At 37.0% G+C, this 14,216-nt stretch overlaps 2 protein-coding genes across 6 annotated transcripts in view; one reads left to right on the plus strand and one right to left on the minus strand.

Annotated features, from left to right (window-relative positions):
- Positions 1-467: 467 nt before the first annotated feature.
- LOC135108450 (probable phosphatase phospho2) lies at positions 468-11,224 on the minus strand. 2 transcript variants are annotated; one of them, XM_064019495.1, is made up of 3 exons: positions 11,086-11,224; positions 4,115-4,279; positions 468-3,351 (listed from the first exon to the last, which is right to left on the minus strand). In XM_064019495.1, exons 2-3 carry the CDS (start codon positions 4,208-4,210, stop codon positions 2,554-2,556), a joined length of 894 nt encoding a protein of 297 aa, XP_063875565.1. In that variant the 5' UTR covers positions 4,211-4,279; positions 11,086-11,224; the 3' UTR covers positions 468-2,553. The 2 variants fall into 2 exon arrangements, with proteins under 2 accessions (XP_063875565.1, XP_063875560.1); XM_064019490.1 differs by lacking the exon at positions 11,086-11,224 and adding an exon at positions 8,164-8,193.
- The window catches only part of LOC135108432 (putative inorganic phosphate cotransporter), a 16,102-nt gene continuing 6,608 nt past the window's right edge, over positions 4,723-14,216 (plus strand). Inside the window, exons 1-8 of one of the 4 annotated variants that reach the window (XM_064019438.1) lie at positions 4,723-4,811; positions 10,754-10,899; positions 11,093-11,304; positions 11,741-11,974; positions 12,463-12,550; positions 12,693-12,916; positions 13,159-13,308; positions 13,555-13,687. In XM_064019438.1, coding sequence (XP_063875508.1) covers positions 10,758-10,899; positions 11,093-11,304; positions 11,741-11,974; positions 12,463-12,550; positions 12,693-12,916; positions 13,159-13,308; positions 13,555-13,687 — 1,183 coding nt within the window. In that variant the 5' untranslated portion in view covers positions 4,723-4,811; positions 10,754-10,757. Of the gene's footprint in view, positions 4,812-5,307; positions 5,331-9,606; positions 9,760-9,779; positions 9,955-10,753; positions 10,900-11,092; positions 11,305-11,740; positions 11,975-12,462; positions 12,551-12,692; positions 12,917-13,158; positions 13,309-13,554; positions 13,688-14,216 lie in introns of those variants that run through there. The other 3 variants (XM_064019449.1, XM_064019427.1, XM_064019416.1) reach the window with 3 other exon arrangements.

Raw genomic sequence — 14,216 nt, forward strand, 5'->3', positions numbered from 1 at the left:
AAATGATCCTGAAAGTGTGTGTGTGTGTGTGTGTGTGTGTGTGTGTGTGTGTGTGTGTGTGCTTCTGATATCTCCTATTTATGCAAGTGTTATTGTTTCTGTTTTTTTTCCACACTGCATGCTGCTGGGTTGCTCCACTTGAAAATATTAATAAGGTAGACCAATGATGCTGCAAACATCACTAAGGGATTGATTGTTTTTTATTTAAATAAAAAACTAGATTCCCTTTTCAAAATGTTGAAGGGTTCTGTTTGGTGTAGAAGCATCTCAAAAAAAAAAAAAAAAAAAAAAAAAAACATGCAAAAACTTAGAAAAATCTGAAAAAAATTAATCAGTGAAGATAGCAGATAGCTCTATTTTATTATTATTATTATTATTATTATTATTATTATTATTATTATTATTATTCTATGTTATACACCAGTTTTTCTTTTCTTATTTTCAAATGTTAAGGTCATTAAATATTCTTTATGTTCAAATATTGCCACTTCTTTATTAAGTATCATATTTGTACCAAAGATATCTCTCAGAACAATATAATATCCAGTTCATCAAGAAGAAAACACATCAATTACTCAGTTGTACTTCATGAAGGACATTTAAGTCACTACAATGCATATATGTAAGTTTTCATTTTTTACATACAGTAATAAATATTTCAATTAGTTTTTCACAAAAATTATCCAGGAGTGTGCAAACGTACACCATCATGTTTGACCATATCAGTCCTACAATAATAAGATAATTTAAGTGGTAAGATAACCAAGAGATATCACTACGATCACATGCTTCAAAAACTAGTGACAGGATAACAAGGTTATATAATAAGAGGGTTATATGAAGCACATTCTGAATGGTAACATATTTTTTAAATCTATTTTATGATCATAGATATAACAATGGTATATTTATACCAACTGCTAATGTATGACATGATAACTATACCAGCTGCTGTTCTTGGTGATTATAGAAAAAAAAATTCCAAACATTCCCCTGAAATTTATACCGAAACCTCTGTACAAGTACATATATCATACTTAACATGATGTGTAAAGTATGTCAGTATTTTGAAGTAGAAGATAAACTGAGTGAGAAGACCACAGATAAAAGGGCTAGATACAACAGAGATTTGATAAATAAGTTATCTATAACCTTACAGCTTGGCAAGTTACCACTATGTGATAAAAGCTACTTCATGCAGACATGAAACTCACCTTTCAAAATCCAGTCTGTTCACCTTAGAGTGTGAGCCAGAAAACAGTATAATTTCCTAAAGATGTTACTGTGGGTAAGTTTAAGAATGGGGTATTCATTTTGAAACATCACTTTTTAAGTACATGTGCATATTTTAAAATCAGTATACTCAGCTAACTTGCACTCTCCTTTGTGATAAGTAAGATCAATGTAGAAAACAAGAAGCCCTGTTTAATTTTCACTAAATATACTGAGCTAAAAATAGCAATGTTATTTATTTTGAAAATACTGAAAAATAAAATCTTTACTTGTATTTCTCAAAAGAAACCATAAAGAAAATTTTCAAGTGAAACCTAAACTAAAAAACATTCTGACCAGCACAGTTAAAATTTTTTGTATCTATAACATTAAGATTTCTTTGCAGCCATAGTAATGGATGAAAGTTGAACAGAAGTTAAGAAGTGCAGAGGATGAATTAAAGACTTAGTTAAGTGCCTACTTACAGATTAAAAGAAAAAAAAAGTAAAATGAAACAAAATAAGATACCTAGATACCAAGGAAAAGGAACTTTCTTCAGTTTACAAAGAAAAGGAAGCTGATAAATTTTAATATAGTAATTACAATGGAATCAGCTCCCTAAGTGCACCTTGATATATTAAAAATTGCTGAATATAATGCCTTGGAAAGTATGAAGTCATATTCCATTAAAGTATAATGGACAAAAGTAGTGAAGAGGGAAGACACAAAATGGTGAAGGTAGAGCAGACATCTTTAGAGTGAGGCTGATAAAGAAAAGTTCAGGAAAACTTAGATGACCTTAATACACTGAATTTAGACAAAATAAGCTATGCAAGAAAGTAGATAATGTGGGGAACTATAGGATAATACAATTAAAGACCAATGAGCATCAAAATAATGCAGGCACAACACGGTAGGGCAATTACAGTAATACTAATATAGATATGTAATCTGAACAATAAATTAAGACCAAAAGTCTATATTCCAAATATGAAGTAGAACATGTAATGAGTAAAGATTTAAAGTAAAATGAAGATAGTCTAAAGTAGTACCTTGAGATGATGAAGCCAACTGTACAAAATGGAAAGCAAATTAGACCAGAACATACAAAAGTAAAGTAGATATTGTAAGTGTCACACAACAATGAAATTAAACAAGTGTTAACAATCCTTAGAGGTTGTGGAAAGGTGTGACAATGAGAGTTGTAGAGTTCATACATAAATATTGCATAACAACAGCAAATAGACCCCTGCCAACAGTCAAAGCACCTCATTGGAAAATAAACAAAATATCCCTTTCTTGCGTAATCTACAAATTTCCTAAACATAAGCAGCAATTCACTTATGAATCATCAAAAGGAATGCAAAGTCTTGGCACAGGAGCTTTTGTGGACCCAAGGTTATCAAAACGTAACAATATTCGATCCAGGATGTCTTTGCCTATCTCCCATGGACAGATATTAGCTTTTATTTTGAGATTTTGTTCAGTCTCCATTTTTGGAATATGCTGCATCAAACTGTACCCACGACGAGGAAATACCAGGTCACATTCTTGCAGTCTCAAGCTTGGGCAAAAGTCATTCACACCATCACCCACATATCCTATACTTGAAAAGGTTACATTTTCTTTCTCCCGTGATTTTATATAGTTTGCTAGAATGTGTCCCTTACACAGATTTTTTGTACTCAGTGTACACCAGTTTTGAAGGTGGTACATTTCTATGGTAAGACAACCTTCATCATTAAATTTGGCTGGGTTTGTAAACACTTCTCTGAAATGGTGCTGTACACCAAAATTATTCAAGATATGATCAATGAAAACAGAATTAGCATCTGATATAATTATGCATTCACTCTTTCCTTTAGGCACACTATTTAATAGTTTTTCCATTCCATTTGTTAGCTGAATTTCATTTAAACACTTAAATATATCTTCTTTGGTTATACCATTTTCATGCAGATACTTGAATATTTCTGCCATATAATGTGTCCATCCATCTTTTCGGTATAATGACTTCAAGCTATCAGGAATTTTTCCACCAGGGGCAAGCTTGTAGATATAGGTGTCACTGTTGCTGTCAATTAGTGTGTGATCAAAATCGAAGACCAGAAGAATCTTCTCATTCTTTGTTTCTTCCATCTGAAATGAGAAAGAAATCAAATGCTGCACCATTGCTGGTAAGTGGCATTCTACATTACTTAAAGACTGTTACACTCTACAAAAAGCCTAGTCATGCTTCAGCAGTATTCCTCCAAGGAATACTCCAGGGGGGGCAAAGGCCCCCCCAGTTTATGTCAGGTAAAGTTAGGCAAGAAAGTTCTCCAGTTCTCAAAATATGGCGTCTCATCCTTAGACTTTTCATATAGTTACCCTAAAACCCCACTTTCCCACCAGGTCCCCAAACTTGTTGGAGATAGAGGTGGGCAAAAAGAAGACAGAATGCATTGTGTTAATTAAGCAGCAATTTTACTGGTTAGGATTTCGTATAGGTGGATATGTGGGGGGTGGAACCTCCACCCCAATTAGCAAGGTTAGTGACTTCAGTAAGTTAGGATAGCGTATCGGGGGTTATGGGGATGGATATTCCCTGTTTGTCGACTGATTTTTTAAGGGTTTTCCTCCAAAGGGGTGTTTTTCTCATTAGACTTGGGATTTCCCAAACTCGGCTTATTTTGGCTTCACCCGCCCTAAAATCCCGTTATCCCACCAGGTCCCCAAGCTTGCTTGCCCTGGAGAGAGGCTGCAATAGGATATATAAGAAGCCGCTATTGGTAAAATTTACCATTAATAATAATAATAATAATAATAATAATAATAATAATAATAATAATAATAATAATAATAATAATAATAATAATAATCTCACCTAACACAAGTAGCCCACAACTTGGGCCATACTTACTTTCAGAGGCTGAAAGATGCGGGGGATGCTCCAGGACAAATCTGCTTTGCATAAGGATCTGGCTAAGCTTGTAAGGCGTGCAACAGAGTACCGCATGGGCGTGCTGAGTGAGCGATGGAAATCTTCACGCCACCAGCTTTGTTTGCGTCGCTTACTCTCCGACGCCTAGATTGGTGGCAGTTGTGGGTAGATGGATATAGTATTCATGGATAAATGAATATATAGATAGATTAAAGGACAATTTGCACTGACCTAAGCTTACAGTATATAGGTAATAGAAAGTAAATGAAGGTAACACACACACACACACACACACACACACACACACACACACACACATATATATATATATATATATATATATATATATATATATATATATATATATATATATATATATATATATATATATATATATATATATATATATATATATATATATATATATATATATATATATATATATATATATATATATATATATATATATATATATATATATATTGAAAAATATTACTTGTACAGGTAATTCTAAAATACATAACTGCATGACGATATTTTTTTTCTTTACTGATTAAATTACACAAAACTAAATGAATAACGTATAATGAGACTTCGAAGTCTGCGGTGATCCACTGGTTTTGTTGAGTGAGCACTGGGCAGTAATTTCTACGCTAACCTCGTGAAAGACTTATTTGTGAGTACTATAGTGACGTTGGTAGATAAATTATTAACTATTGCAAGATTAGTGTAACAATGTTTCATCGACTTATGGCTTCATTAGTGTGGTAGTACAAATGGTTATATGAACTAATATTAATCTCTAATCTTGATATACCGTGAAAGAGATACAGCATTATGATTAGTATAGATAACGGAAAATACTTGCAGTGTTCCTTTGCACATAATTTATCAATGTTAGGTGAAGTTCCGTTTTTTTTTTTTTTTTCTTTCTTTCTTTCAGGATAACTTACTTTCGTATGTCATGCATTATTTGTATTATTGGTCAGAATATGAAAATACTTGTTGTTGATTAACTGTTTGCTTTAGAAAAAGAAAAACTATAATTTACTATGTTCATACAAAGTCAATGCAGATTAGAATTCTTGGTCCATAGTCCATACCAATGCAGGCAAATTGCAAGTGCAAAGAGTGTCGGTGAGACAGCAGGTGGGACTTGACTTGGTGCTTCATCCATCACACTTACAAAAATAAGGTAGAGTACATATAGGATTGATAGCTAAAAGGCGTCGATAATTAATTCAGGAAACCATTAATCATGCCCTCAGTCCTCAATAATGTTGTATCTCAAACCCAAGGTGTCTCTCCATTGGAAATTGGAAAGAGACCATTGGAGAAGGGAAGGAAAAGAATCACACTTGGTGCGGTGGTGCTGGAATATATATATATATATATATATATATATATATATATATATATATATATATATATATATATATATATATATATATATATATATATATATATATATATCAACATACGCCACTTGAGACACATGGAAGAGTTTATATTAATAATGTGTTAAGTTGTTTTTGTCGATACTTTTATATTATTATTATTATTTTTTTTTATTGATGTTTTCGCAAACCAATAAGGGTAACGCTAACTGATAAGATGGCTAATTAGAAATGTCTTAATTACAACAATTTGAGGAAGCGGAAAGAACACTGTCAGTGCACCAATCAGCTGCTTTGCCGAAAGGAATGGAAAGCAAAGATGGCTGGGCAAGATGGGTATGGCTCCTAAATTAGCTGAGCCTGCAGCTATTAAACTTTTAAGGGTGGCAAAAGAGGGAGATATTACCCATTGTAATAACATCTATCACATGTAGATTGTGAAAATATTTGTCCAAAAGCGCGGCTCGTTTCCCATTTTAACTCCTACATAGTAATTACTCACGACAGCCTTAGTACTAATGGCGGGCAGGTAAACAAAGTGTGCATGTATTATAACAGCAGGACAGCCTCGTATACCCTGTCTGTGCTGAGGTACACTTGCCGTCTCCGCTGTGTGTGTGCCTTAGGAAATATTAATTTCCTAAATACATACAAGAATTGACCATAAAGTGATAAGTTTCTCATCAAAGTATCACATGTGTTTTTAGGAAAACAAAGAGGAGCAAACCTTTCAATGTGTGCTGTTTGTGCCCTATGTTGTTGTGGATGTTGCGCCACAAGTCAAATTATTCACTGTCCCACTTAAAGACAAAGTAGGCACAGTTACTTAATGAAGTTATTTTTCTATTTGATATTGATATACAGTCAAACTAGGTACCTTACGAACCAAATTTTTCATTATATTCCATAAATTTCATAAATTCCTGAAAAATTCCCGCCAAGTCTGACTAGGCTAGACATTTTAAAAAATCAGGACAATTCCTTTAAAGTGGAAAAACTTAAGTCCTTACGGAAATCATCCATTGCACCATGTAAAATACTGTGAGTTGCGCGATGTAGCAACGTGTCTTCACAGCTTCAAAAATATTCACTCTTGCATGTCTCATACATATATAGGTAACAAGAAACTGCTGGGTTTGGTTTCAGTGTCGACAGTATCCTCACATTCGCTATCAGCCGCTGATGGAGTAGTGACTTTAAATTAATCAATGTTGTCCTCTGATATGATTTGATGGAGTTCTTTGCTATAATAGTGGAACGTGCTCTCTCTCTCTCTCTCTCTCTCTCTCTCTCTCTCTCTCTCTCTCTCTCTCTCTCTCTCTCTCTCTCTCTTGTATTACGTGGTAGGCAAACACTATGATAGTAACTTTTCATGCAAGACGTGCAGGTGGGTAGATATCACACAGACGTAATTTGTTGGTCGGCAGGAGTCACCCTGCACTTTTCCACGTCTTTTCATAGACGTCCAACCCTTCAGGAGGTAAACATTTCACGCAGGGAAGCCACAGAACGATTGACTTCTGATCTTTCTAAAATTTCTGACTGGGGCAGAGCAAACCTGGTATTGTTCAATGCCTCAAAAACTCAATTCCTCCATCTATCAACTCGACACAACCTTCCAGACAACTATCCCCTCTTCTTCAATGACACTCAACTGTCCCCCTCTTCTACACTGAACATCTTCGGTCTGTCCTTTACTTATAATCTGAACTGGAAACTTCACATCTCATCTCTAGCTAAAACAGCTTCTATGAAGTTAGGTGTTCTGAGATGTCTCCGCCAGTTTTTCTCACCCCCCCCCCCAGCTGCTAACTCTGTACAAAGGCCTTATCCGTCCATGTATGGAGTATGGTTCACATGTCTGGGGGGGTTCCACTCATACTGCTCTTCTAGACAGGGTAAAATCAAAAGCTTTTCGTCTCATCAACTGACTGTCTTCAGCCTCTCTCTCATCGCCGCAATGTTGCATCTCTAGCTGTCTTCTACCGCTATTTTCATGCTAACTGCTCTTCTGAGCTTGCTAACTGCATGCCTCCCCTCCTCCCGCGGCCTCGCTGCACAAGACTTTCTTCTTTCTCTCACCCCTATTCTGTCCACCTCTCTAACGCAAGAGTTAACCAGTATTCTCAATCACTCATCCCTTTCTCTGGTAAACTCTGGAACTCCCTGCCTGCTTCTGTATTTCCATCTTCCTATGACATGAATTCCTTCAAGAGGGAGGTTTCAAGACACTTATCCTTGAATTTTTGACTACTGCTTTTGACTCTTTTTATGGGACTGGCATTTCAGTGGGCTTTTTTTTTTTTATCGGATTTTTGTTGCCCCTGGTCAGTGTCCCTCCTACATAAGAAAAAAAAAACACTTATGTCAACCACTCTGCGTCCACATCAAGATCACACATTAACAGCTCAGTTGTTCATCTTCTTCCCTCATGTGTTTTCCTTGGAGACTTCTATTTCCTCTCCTTGCCTGAAACATGCATGACATTGTATGACCTTTGAGGCTGAGGGTCATCATATTTAGTCAATCAAGATACGCGTGATTAGATTCACACTTACCACCTCTTGGTTGTTTACCCGCGAGGGGGTCACTGGGATACAGTTTACTCATGTATGGCCAAGTTATACTTACCCTCTTAATGATCATCACGTGAGAATTGGAAATCGTTCATATCAGTTTGTGATTTTCCTAGTTTACTATTTGTCAATTTACACCTGGGAATACCGATAACCATGAAATAGCGTGCGTGCACAAAGAAAGCAGGTTACCGGCGCGCTGGTTTCCGGTGCCGACACGTGCGGTAGTTGGCGTGACAGTGTCCACAAAGAACGCAGGTAACCAATTCCGATTCGCGCGGTGAGCGATACAGACGGAGGCATTATCTGTGATCAGTTGCAATCCACCAGGTATTCCAAGATGTCAAACTCATCGTCTGATGATGAGTCAATGCTGCTCGATAGTGTTCATACAAAACTAGACGAAAAGAAAAACGGCACATGAAATAAAGAGAGGAGTTTGGAGAATATCATTATCTTTTCAGTTACCTGATTTCAGCCCACAGCCTATCTATATTATCCCTGTTAGCATGGTGCTTATTCAATTTATTCCATAGTGGATGTTTCTTATATACTTTGGCTATCAGGAGCTCAACATTCATCCTGCTCTCCACTCAGTAGAGTCCACCTGCGTGGGTTGAGCATGCAAGAACGATCCCAGCAAACAGGAAAGCGGGTTGAAGCAGGCTGCCGGCGCCGACACGCTCGAACCTGCTTCCTATGTGCACGCTTCCTATGTGCCCATTCATACACATCAGTGACGTATCACTTCCGTGTAAGTTCAGCGCTTCAATGTCAGTGAAAAAAAAAAGAAAAAAAATATTGTTACTTTGAATTTGGCTGACGCGTTCACACGTCCAGCGAAGTTCCGTGTTTTGAGTCTCCATGTCAGTTCCGTCACTGTTCTGTGAAAAAAAAAAATTATATATATATATATATATATATATATATATATATATATATATATATATATATATATATATATATATATATATATATATATATATATATATATATATATCGTCGCCACCGATTTCCTTCAACGTTTACGGATGTCGGACGAATGTTGTGCATGATGAACGCATTTTTCTCTTTTTTTTTTTTCTACGTTTCATGCATCCATTTTTTTTCTTTTTTCTTCAGCTTATGCTCAGCCTCTTCTTCTTCATCAAGAATTATAGCAACCATTGCCAATTCACCGTCTGAAAACTTTACCATCTTGGAAATCACTGACACGGTAAGGATGTGTGTGAACAGACGTCACTGAAGCATCACAGATTTCTCTGACACTGAAATGACACGAAACTGATACGTCACTCATGTGTGTAAATGGGCCTTTACACATGTTTGTATGGTATAATTCTTGACGCAGGTCGGCGCCGGTTGCCCGCGCGGGCAAACCTGCTTTCTCTGTGCACGCACCCATAGATATTATTTTGGTGCTCTTATCTCAGCACAGTTTAGTTCTATCCAGGATGGCATGTGGCATTACATCTATGCAGTCCAATCGAAGACAAAAGTGCCATGTCACATCACAGTTTTAAGCCATTATTGGTCAGGTTGCTTATACACGTGCTGTATCACTGGATGTGGTGATATGGTTTCGTGATAGCGGGGAGAGGCTCTATCGGTCATCCGCTACACTACCTACAACAGCTTGTCTCATCGGCAGGTACGTATGGACAACACTGTATTGCTAACATTGGATCTATTAAATCTGGCTCGTTGGCTCGTTGTCAGAAAACAAAACCTTCAAGCAAAACGAAAAGTACAATGATAGGTGACGTACGGATAGCGGGGATCTAGAGCAGTGCTTCGGTCTGAATTATAGTGTACATCGTGTGGAATATGTTCAGTAAATGCTTGGGTAAGCGACAACTTTCAAGTAATAAATAATTCTTAATCTGTGTTTTTAAACACTTGGGTACCTGATGAGGATTATTCTTAAAGCTAAAAGTTGTCGTGATAAGATGTCAAAAAGCGTTTGAGAATACTGCCCCTCAACTTAATCACCCATCCGAGCTTAATGCTCGCTTGTGACGAATTTTATCCTATCTTCGTAGTGAATGCATTATATAGTCCCGATAACGTGTGTGTCTGTGTGCGTATATATATATATATATATATATATATATATATATATATATATATATATATATATATATATATATATATATATATATATATATATATATATATATATTTTTTTTTTTTTTTTTTTTTTTTTTATGTAGGAGAGACAATGCCCAAGGGCAACAACAAAAAAAAAAAAAAACACATTGAGATGCCAGTCCCAGAAAAGGGTCCAAAGCGGCAGTCAAAATTTGGAGGATAAGTATCTTGAAACCTCCCTCTTGAAGGAAATCAAGTCATAGGAAGGAGGAAATACAGATGCAGGCAGGCAGTTTCAAAGATTACCAGAGAAAAGGATGAATGATTGAAAATACTGGTTGACTCTTACATTAGAGAGGTGGAAAGGAAAGAATAGGGGTGAGACAAAGAAGAGTTTTGTGTAACAATGCCGCGGGAGGAGGGGATGCATGCAATTAGCAAAATCAGAAGAGCAGCTAGAGTGAAAATTTATTTTTTTTACATGTGGTCTCAAAGACAGTTAAGTACAATATAAGCATCCTGTAACACAGGCTAATAATTTGTATTTTCAACAGTCTCATGGACATGAAGGACGAGGAGCAGCCACCGATCCAGGCTGCAGTGAGAGTGAGGCAGTCCAGTCTATCAGTGGCCGTGGTAGACAGTGACAAGGCAGTGGCAGAGGCGTCCTCGGGGCCTGTGCCTAACCTTCACTATGACCGTAAAATTTAACGTGACCAGTAATGATAAATCGTAGTGTGTGTGTGTGTGTGTGTGTGTGTGTGTGTGTGTGTGTGTGTGTGTGTGTGTGTGTGTGTGTGTGTTGAGTAAGACAGTATGATACTTATTCATTAGTTTGTACTCCATGGTTTAGTAGTTAAATTTCAGTTGCTTTTTTGTCACTTACCTCACAGGTCCTCGCGCTTGGTGGGGCTGCAGGCACACGCTGGCCTTCCTTGGCTTTCTGGGCTTCTCGACTGTTTACGCTATGAGGGTCAACCTCTCTGTAGCCATAGTCGCCATGGTAAAGTCAACGTCGGGCAGTGATGATGACAAGCCCAGTTTCGCCAATGATTCCTGTCCCGTGCCTCCAGGTTGGGGAGACTCTAGTAACAGCAACGGAAAGGTGAGTGGAGCTACCTGCACAGTTATTGAACGCTGGACTGTTATCGCACTTTATTCGCTTAATGATACCGAACAATGATAAATATGGGCTAGTTTGTTTATCTGTATTATGTAACTATCGCCACTATCGTAAAGTTCAAATAACATGAAATTTTGCGTTTTTCAGTGTTTTTGGGGGATTATACGTAGTTTTGTTATATTTTTTTTCTTTCTTTCTTTCTTTCTTTCTCCTTCTCATTTTTCTTTTTTGGTCATCATCATCATCATAATCATCATCATTATCATCATCATCATCATCATCTTGTCGTTGTTGTTCTTGTTGTTGTTGCTGTTGTTAATGGGATACTTTATACTTGACTCAGTTGGGATTTCCATTAGTTGGTCCCAGTAAAACATGGTATCCCTTAATTCTCTCTCTCTCTCTCTCTCTCTCTAAGGATGGTGAATTTGACTGGAGCGAGACCACACAAGGCCTGATATTGGGTTCCTTTTTCTACGGCTACCTTTTCACCAACTTTCCCGGTGGGCGCGCCGCTGAGTACTTCGGCGGTAAGCGAGTACTCGGTCTTGGAGTCCTGCTGACCGCGATCTTCACCGTCGTGTCTCCCGTGTGTGCCAAAGTGTCCACGGGCCTCTTCGTCGCCGTGAGGATAATTGAAGGGCTGTGTGAGGTAAGGGATATGTCGGCCGCATTGTCGTAGTGGTGAAGCCAGACACTCGTGAATCCCAGTTGTAGGACATAATTTTACTTCCAGCTTGACTTTTTCACACGTATGAAATGTCAGCTCTTCCCGTCATCGCATTTAACATGTGTTCCTTCATGTCAATAGTAAACCGAGACCCCATGTTCCAATCCTCCGAATTGGTTCTGCGCTCCTCTTTGGACACCACATGTATGTAGCTACGCCAGTATACTGTTCTTTAATATAATGAAATTCTTCCTTGTCGATCTAAAACACTACAAAAAAAAAAAGGCCAGTGTCAGTTTGATTAGGTATATTACATTTATGTAATTAGTTTTTACTTATGTATTTTATTTATTTATTTATTTATTTATGTATGTATTTATTTATTTATTTTTATTTTTATTTATTTATTTTTATTTATGTATTTATTTTTATTTTTTTTTTCACACCTCTGTTCTCGCGGCTGTTTTCAGGGCGTCACCTTTCCTGCCATGAATAATCTCCTTGCCACATGGATCCCGCCAATGGAACGAGCTAAATTTTCTTCACTAGTGTTTGCAGGTAAGTCTGTGATTTGTACAAACTGCTTGGATTACATGGAGTTGCTCAAAGTATGCATCACTGCTGACGTGCGTTTGTCACTGTGCCGACGCAAAAGTGGCACTGAAGCGTAATACTGTTTTGATTATTCTGAAAATGACAGGATCCCAATTCGGCACTGTGGTGACTTTACCGGTGAGTGGGTGGCTCTGCGACAGTGGTTTCCTAGGGGGCTGGCCCTCCGTTTTCTATGTGTTCGGAGGACTAGGACTGCTCTGGAGCATAGCTTGGTTCCTCCTCGTGTTTGACCAGCCAGACACTCATCCTAGAATCTCTCAAGAGGAAAAGAAATATATTCAAAGCTACTGTACAGCAAAGAAAAGCCAGGTAGTAAATGTGGCATATGATAATCACGTAAACGCTTCAGAAGTAAATTTCTTTGTCATGTTCATAGAACAAGGATAATACAATTTTTTTTTTTGTTCTCTTATATTCATAGTTTGTTTGTATATATTCATAATCCAAATAATATACTCATGGATTGTATCTAATTAACTTTTCACAGTATTTAAGGAGTTCGATATCGCCCTGAACTGCACACAAATATTGACGATGTTTCTGTTGGGCAGCCAGTGTCGATTCCATGGATGTCTTTAGTAACGTCTTTGCCGATGTGGTGCTTGACACTGGTGCACTTCGGACAGAACTGGGGGTTCTACACCCTCCTTACTGAACTGCCTACCTACCTGAACAACATTCAGCATTTCGATATGAAGAGTGTAAGTTAACCGATTTGATTTTGGCTTTTATGATTAATTATTAATGATATACTTTCTATTATTTCGTACCAGTGTTTAGAAAAGATTCTAGTTCAAGATCAGAGTTTTATCCGCAATGTAAATGTAAACTATAGCTTGATTTCAAAGAACTCAGTCTATCCTGTTACATGTCATTTAATGATTTCTCTCTCTCTCTCTCTCTCTCTCTCTCTCTCTCTCTCTCTCTCTCTCTCTCTCTCTCTCCAGAATGGCCTTGTGTCCGCATTGCCTTACTTGATAATGTGGATATTCAGCCTTGTCTACAGTAACATAATGGACAAGCTTCTTCTTGAAAAACTGGTGTCGCTGTCCACAGTTCGCAAGTTGTCTATGGTCATAGGTATGTCTTAATATATCTGTAACGTTACCTGTCCGAGGAAATACCGTTTACTTTTAAAAATCAACCTCAAACAGACCTACTTAAAACTTTGAAAAGAATATGTTTCATTTATGTGTGTGTCTGTATGTATGTGTGTGTGTGTGTGTGTGTGTGTGTGTGTGTGTGTGTGTGTGTGTGTATTAGTGACACTGGAGTCGTCGCTTTGCAGACAGCTGCAGTGAATAACATTAAATCATAATATTATTATAATTTCTTATTTATTTATTTATTTTTTATCATTATTATTGTTACTATTAGTAGTAGTAGAAGTATCCTTTTTGTGTTCAAGGTGGGGGACTGGTCTTCATATTTTCCATCTTTGTACAAATATGTAGTGGTATGTTATTTATAATCAATCACCTTTGTGAGTGGAGTGTTAAGCATTTGTTGAAGGGTAAAAATCTGTATTTCGTACAATATCATCTATAACGTATTTAAGTGAAGTACAAATAATACCATCTAAAACATCTCAACATGCTCAACTAGTACA

The sequence above is a fragment of the Scylla paramamosain genome, chromosome 2, assembly GCF_035594125.1.
Source record: "Scylla paramamosain isolate STU-SP2022 chromosome 2, ASM3559412v1, whole genome shotgun sequence".
NCBI classification, from domain to species: Eukaryota; Metazoa; Arthropoda; class Malacostraca; order Decapoda; family Portunidae; genus Scylla; species Scylla paramamosain.

Excerpts from the sequence above, each read along its gene's own strand:
- LOC135108450 (XM_064019490.1), bottom strand. Across the intron at positions 3,352-4,114 it reads GCATCTTTCAGCCTCTGAAA|ATGGAAGAAACAAAGAATGA; the intron begins GTAAGTATGGCC and ends TTCTCATTTCAG.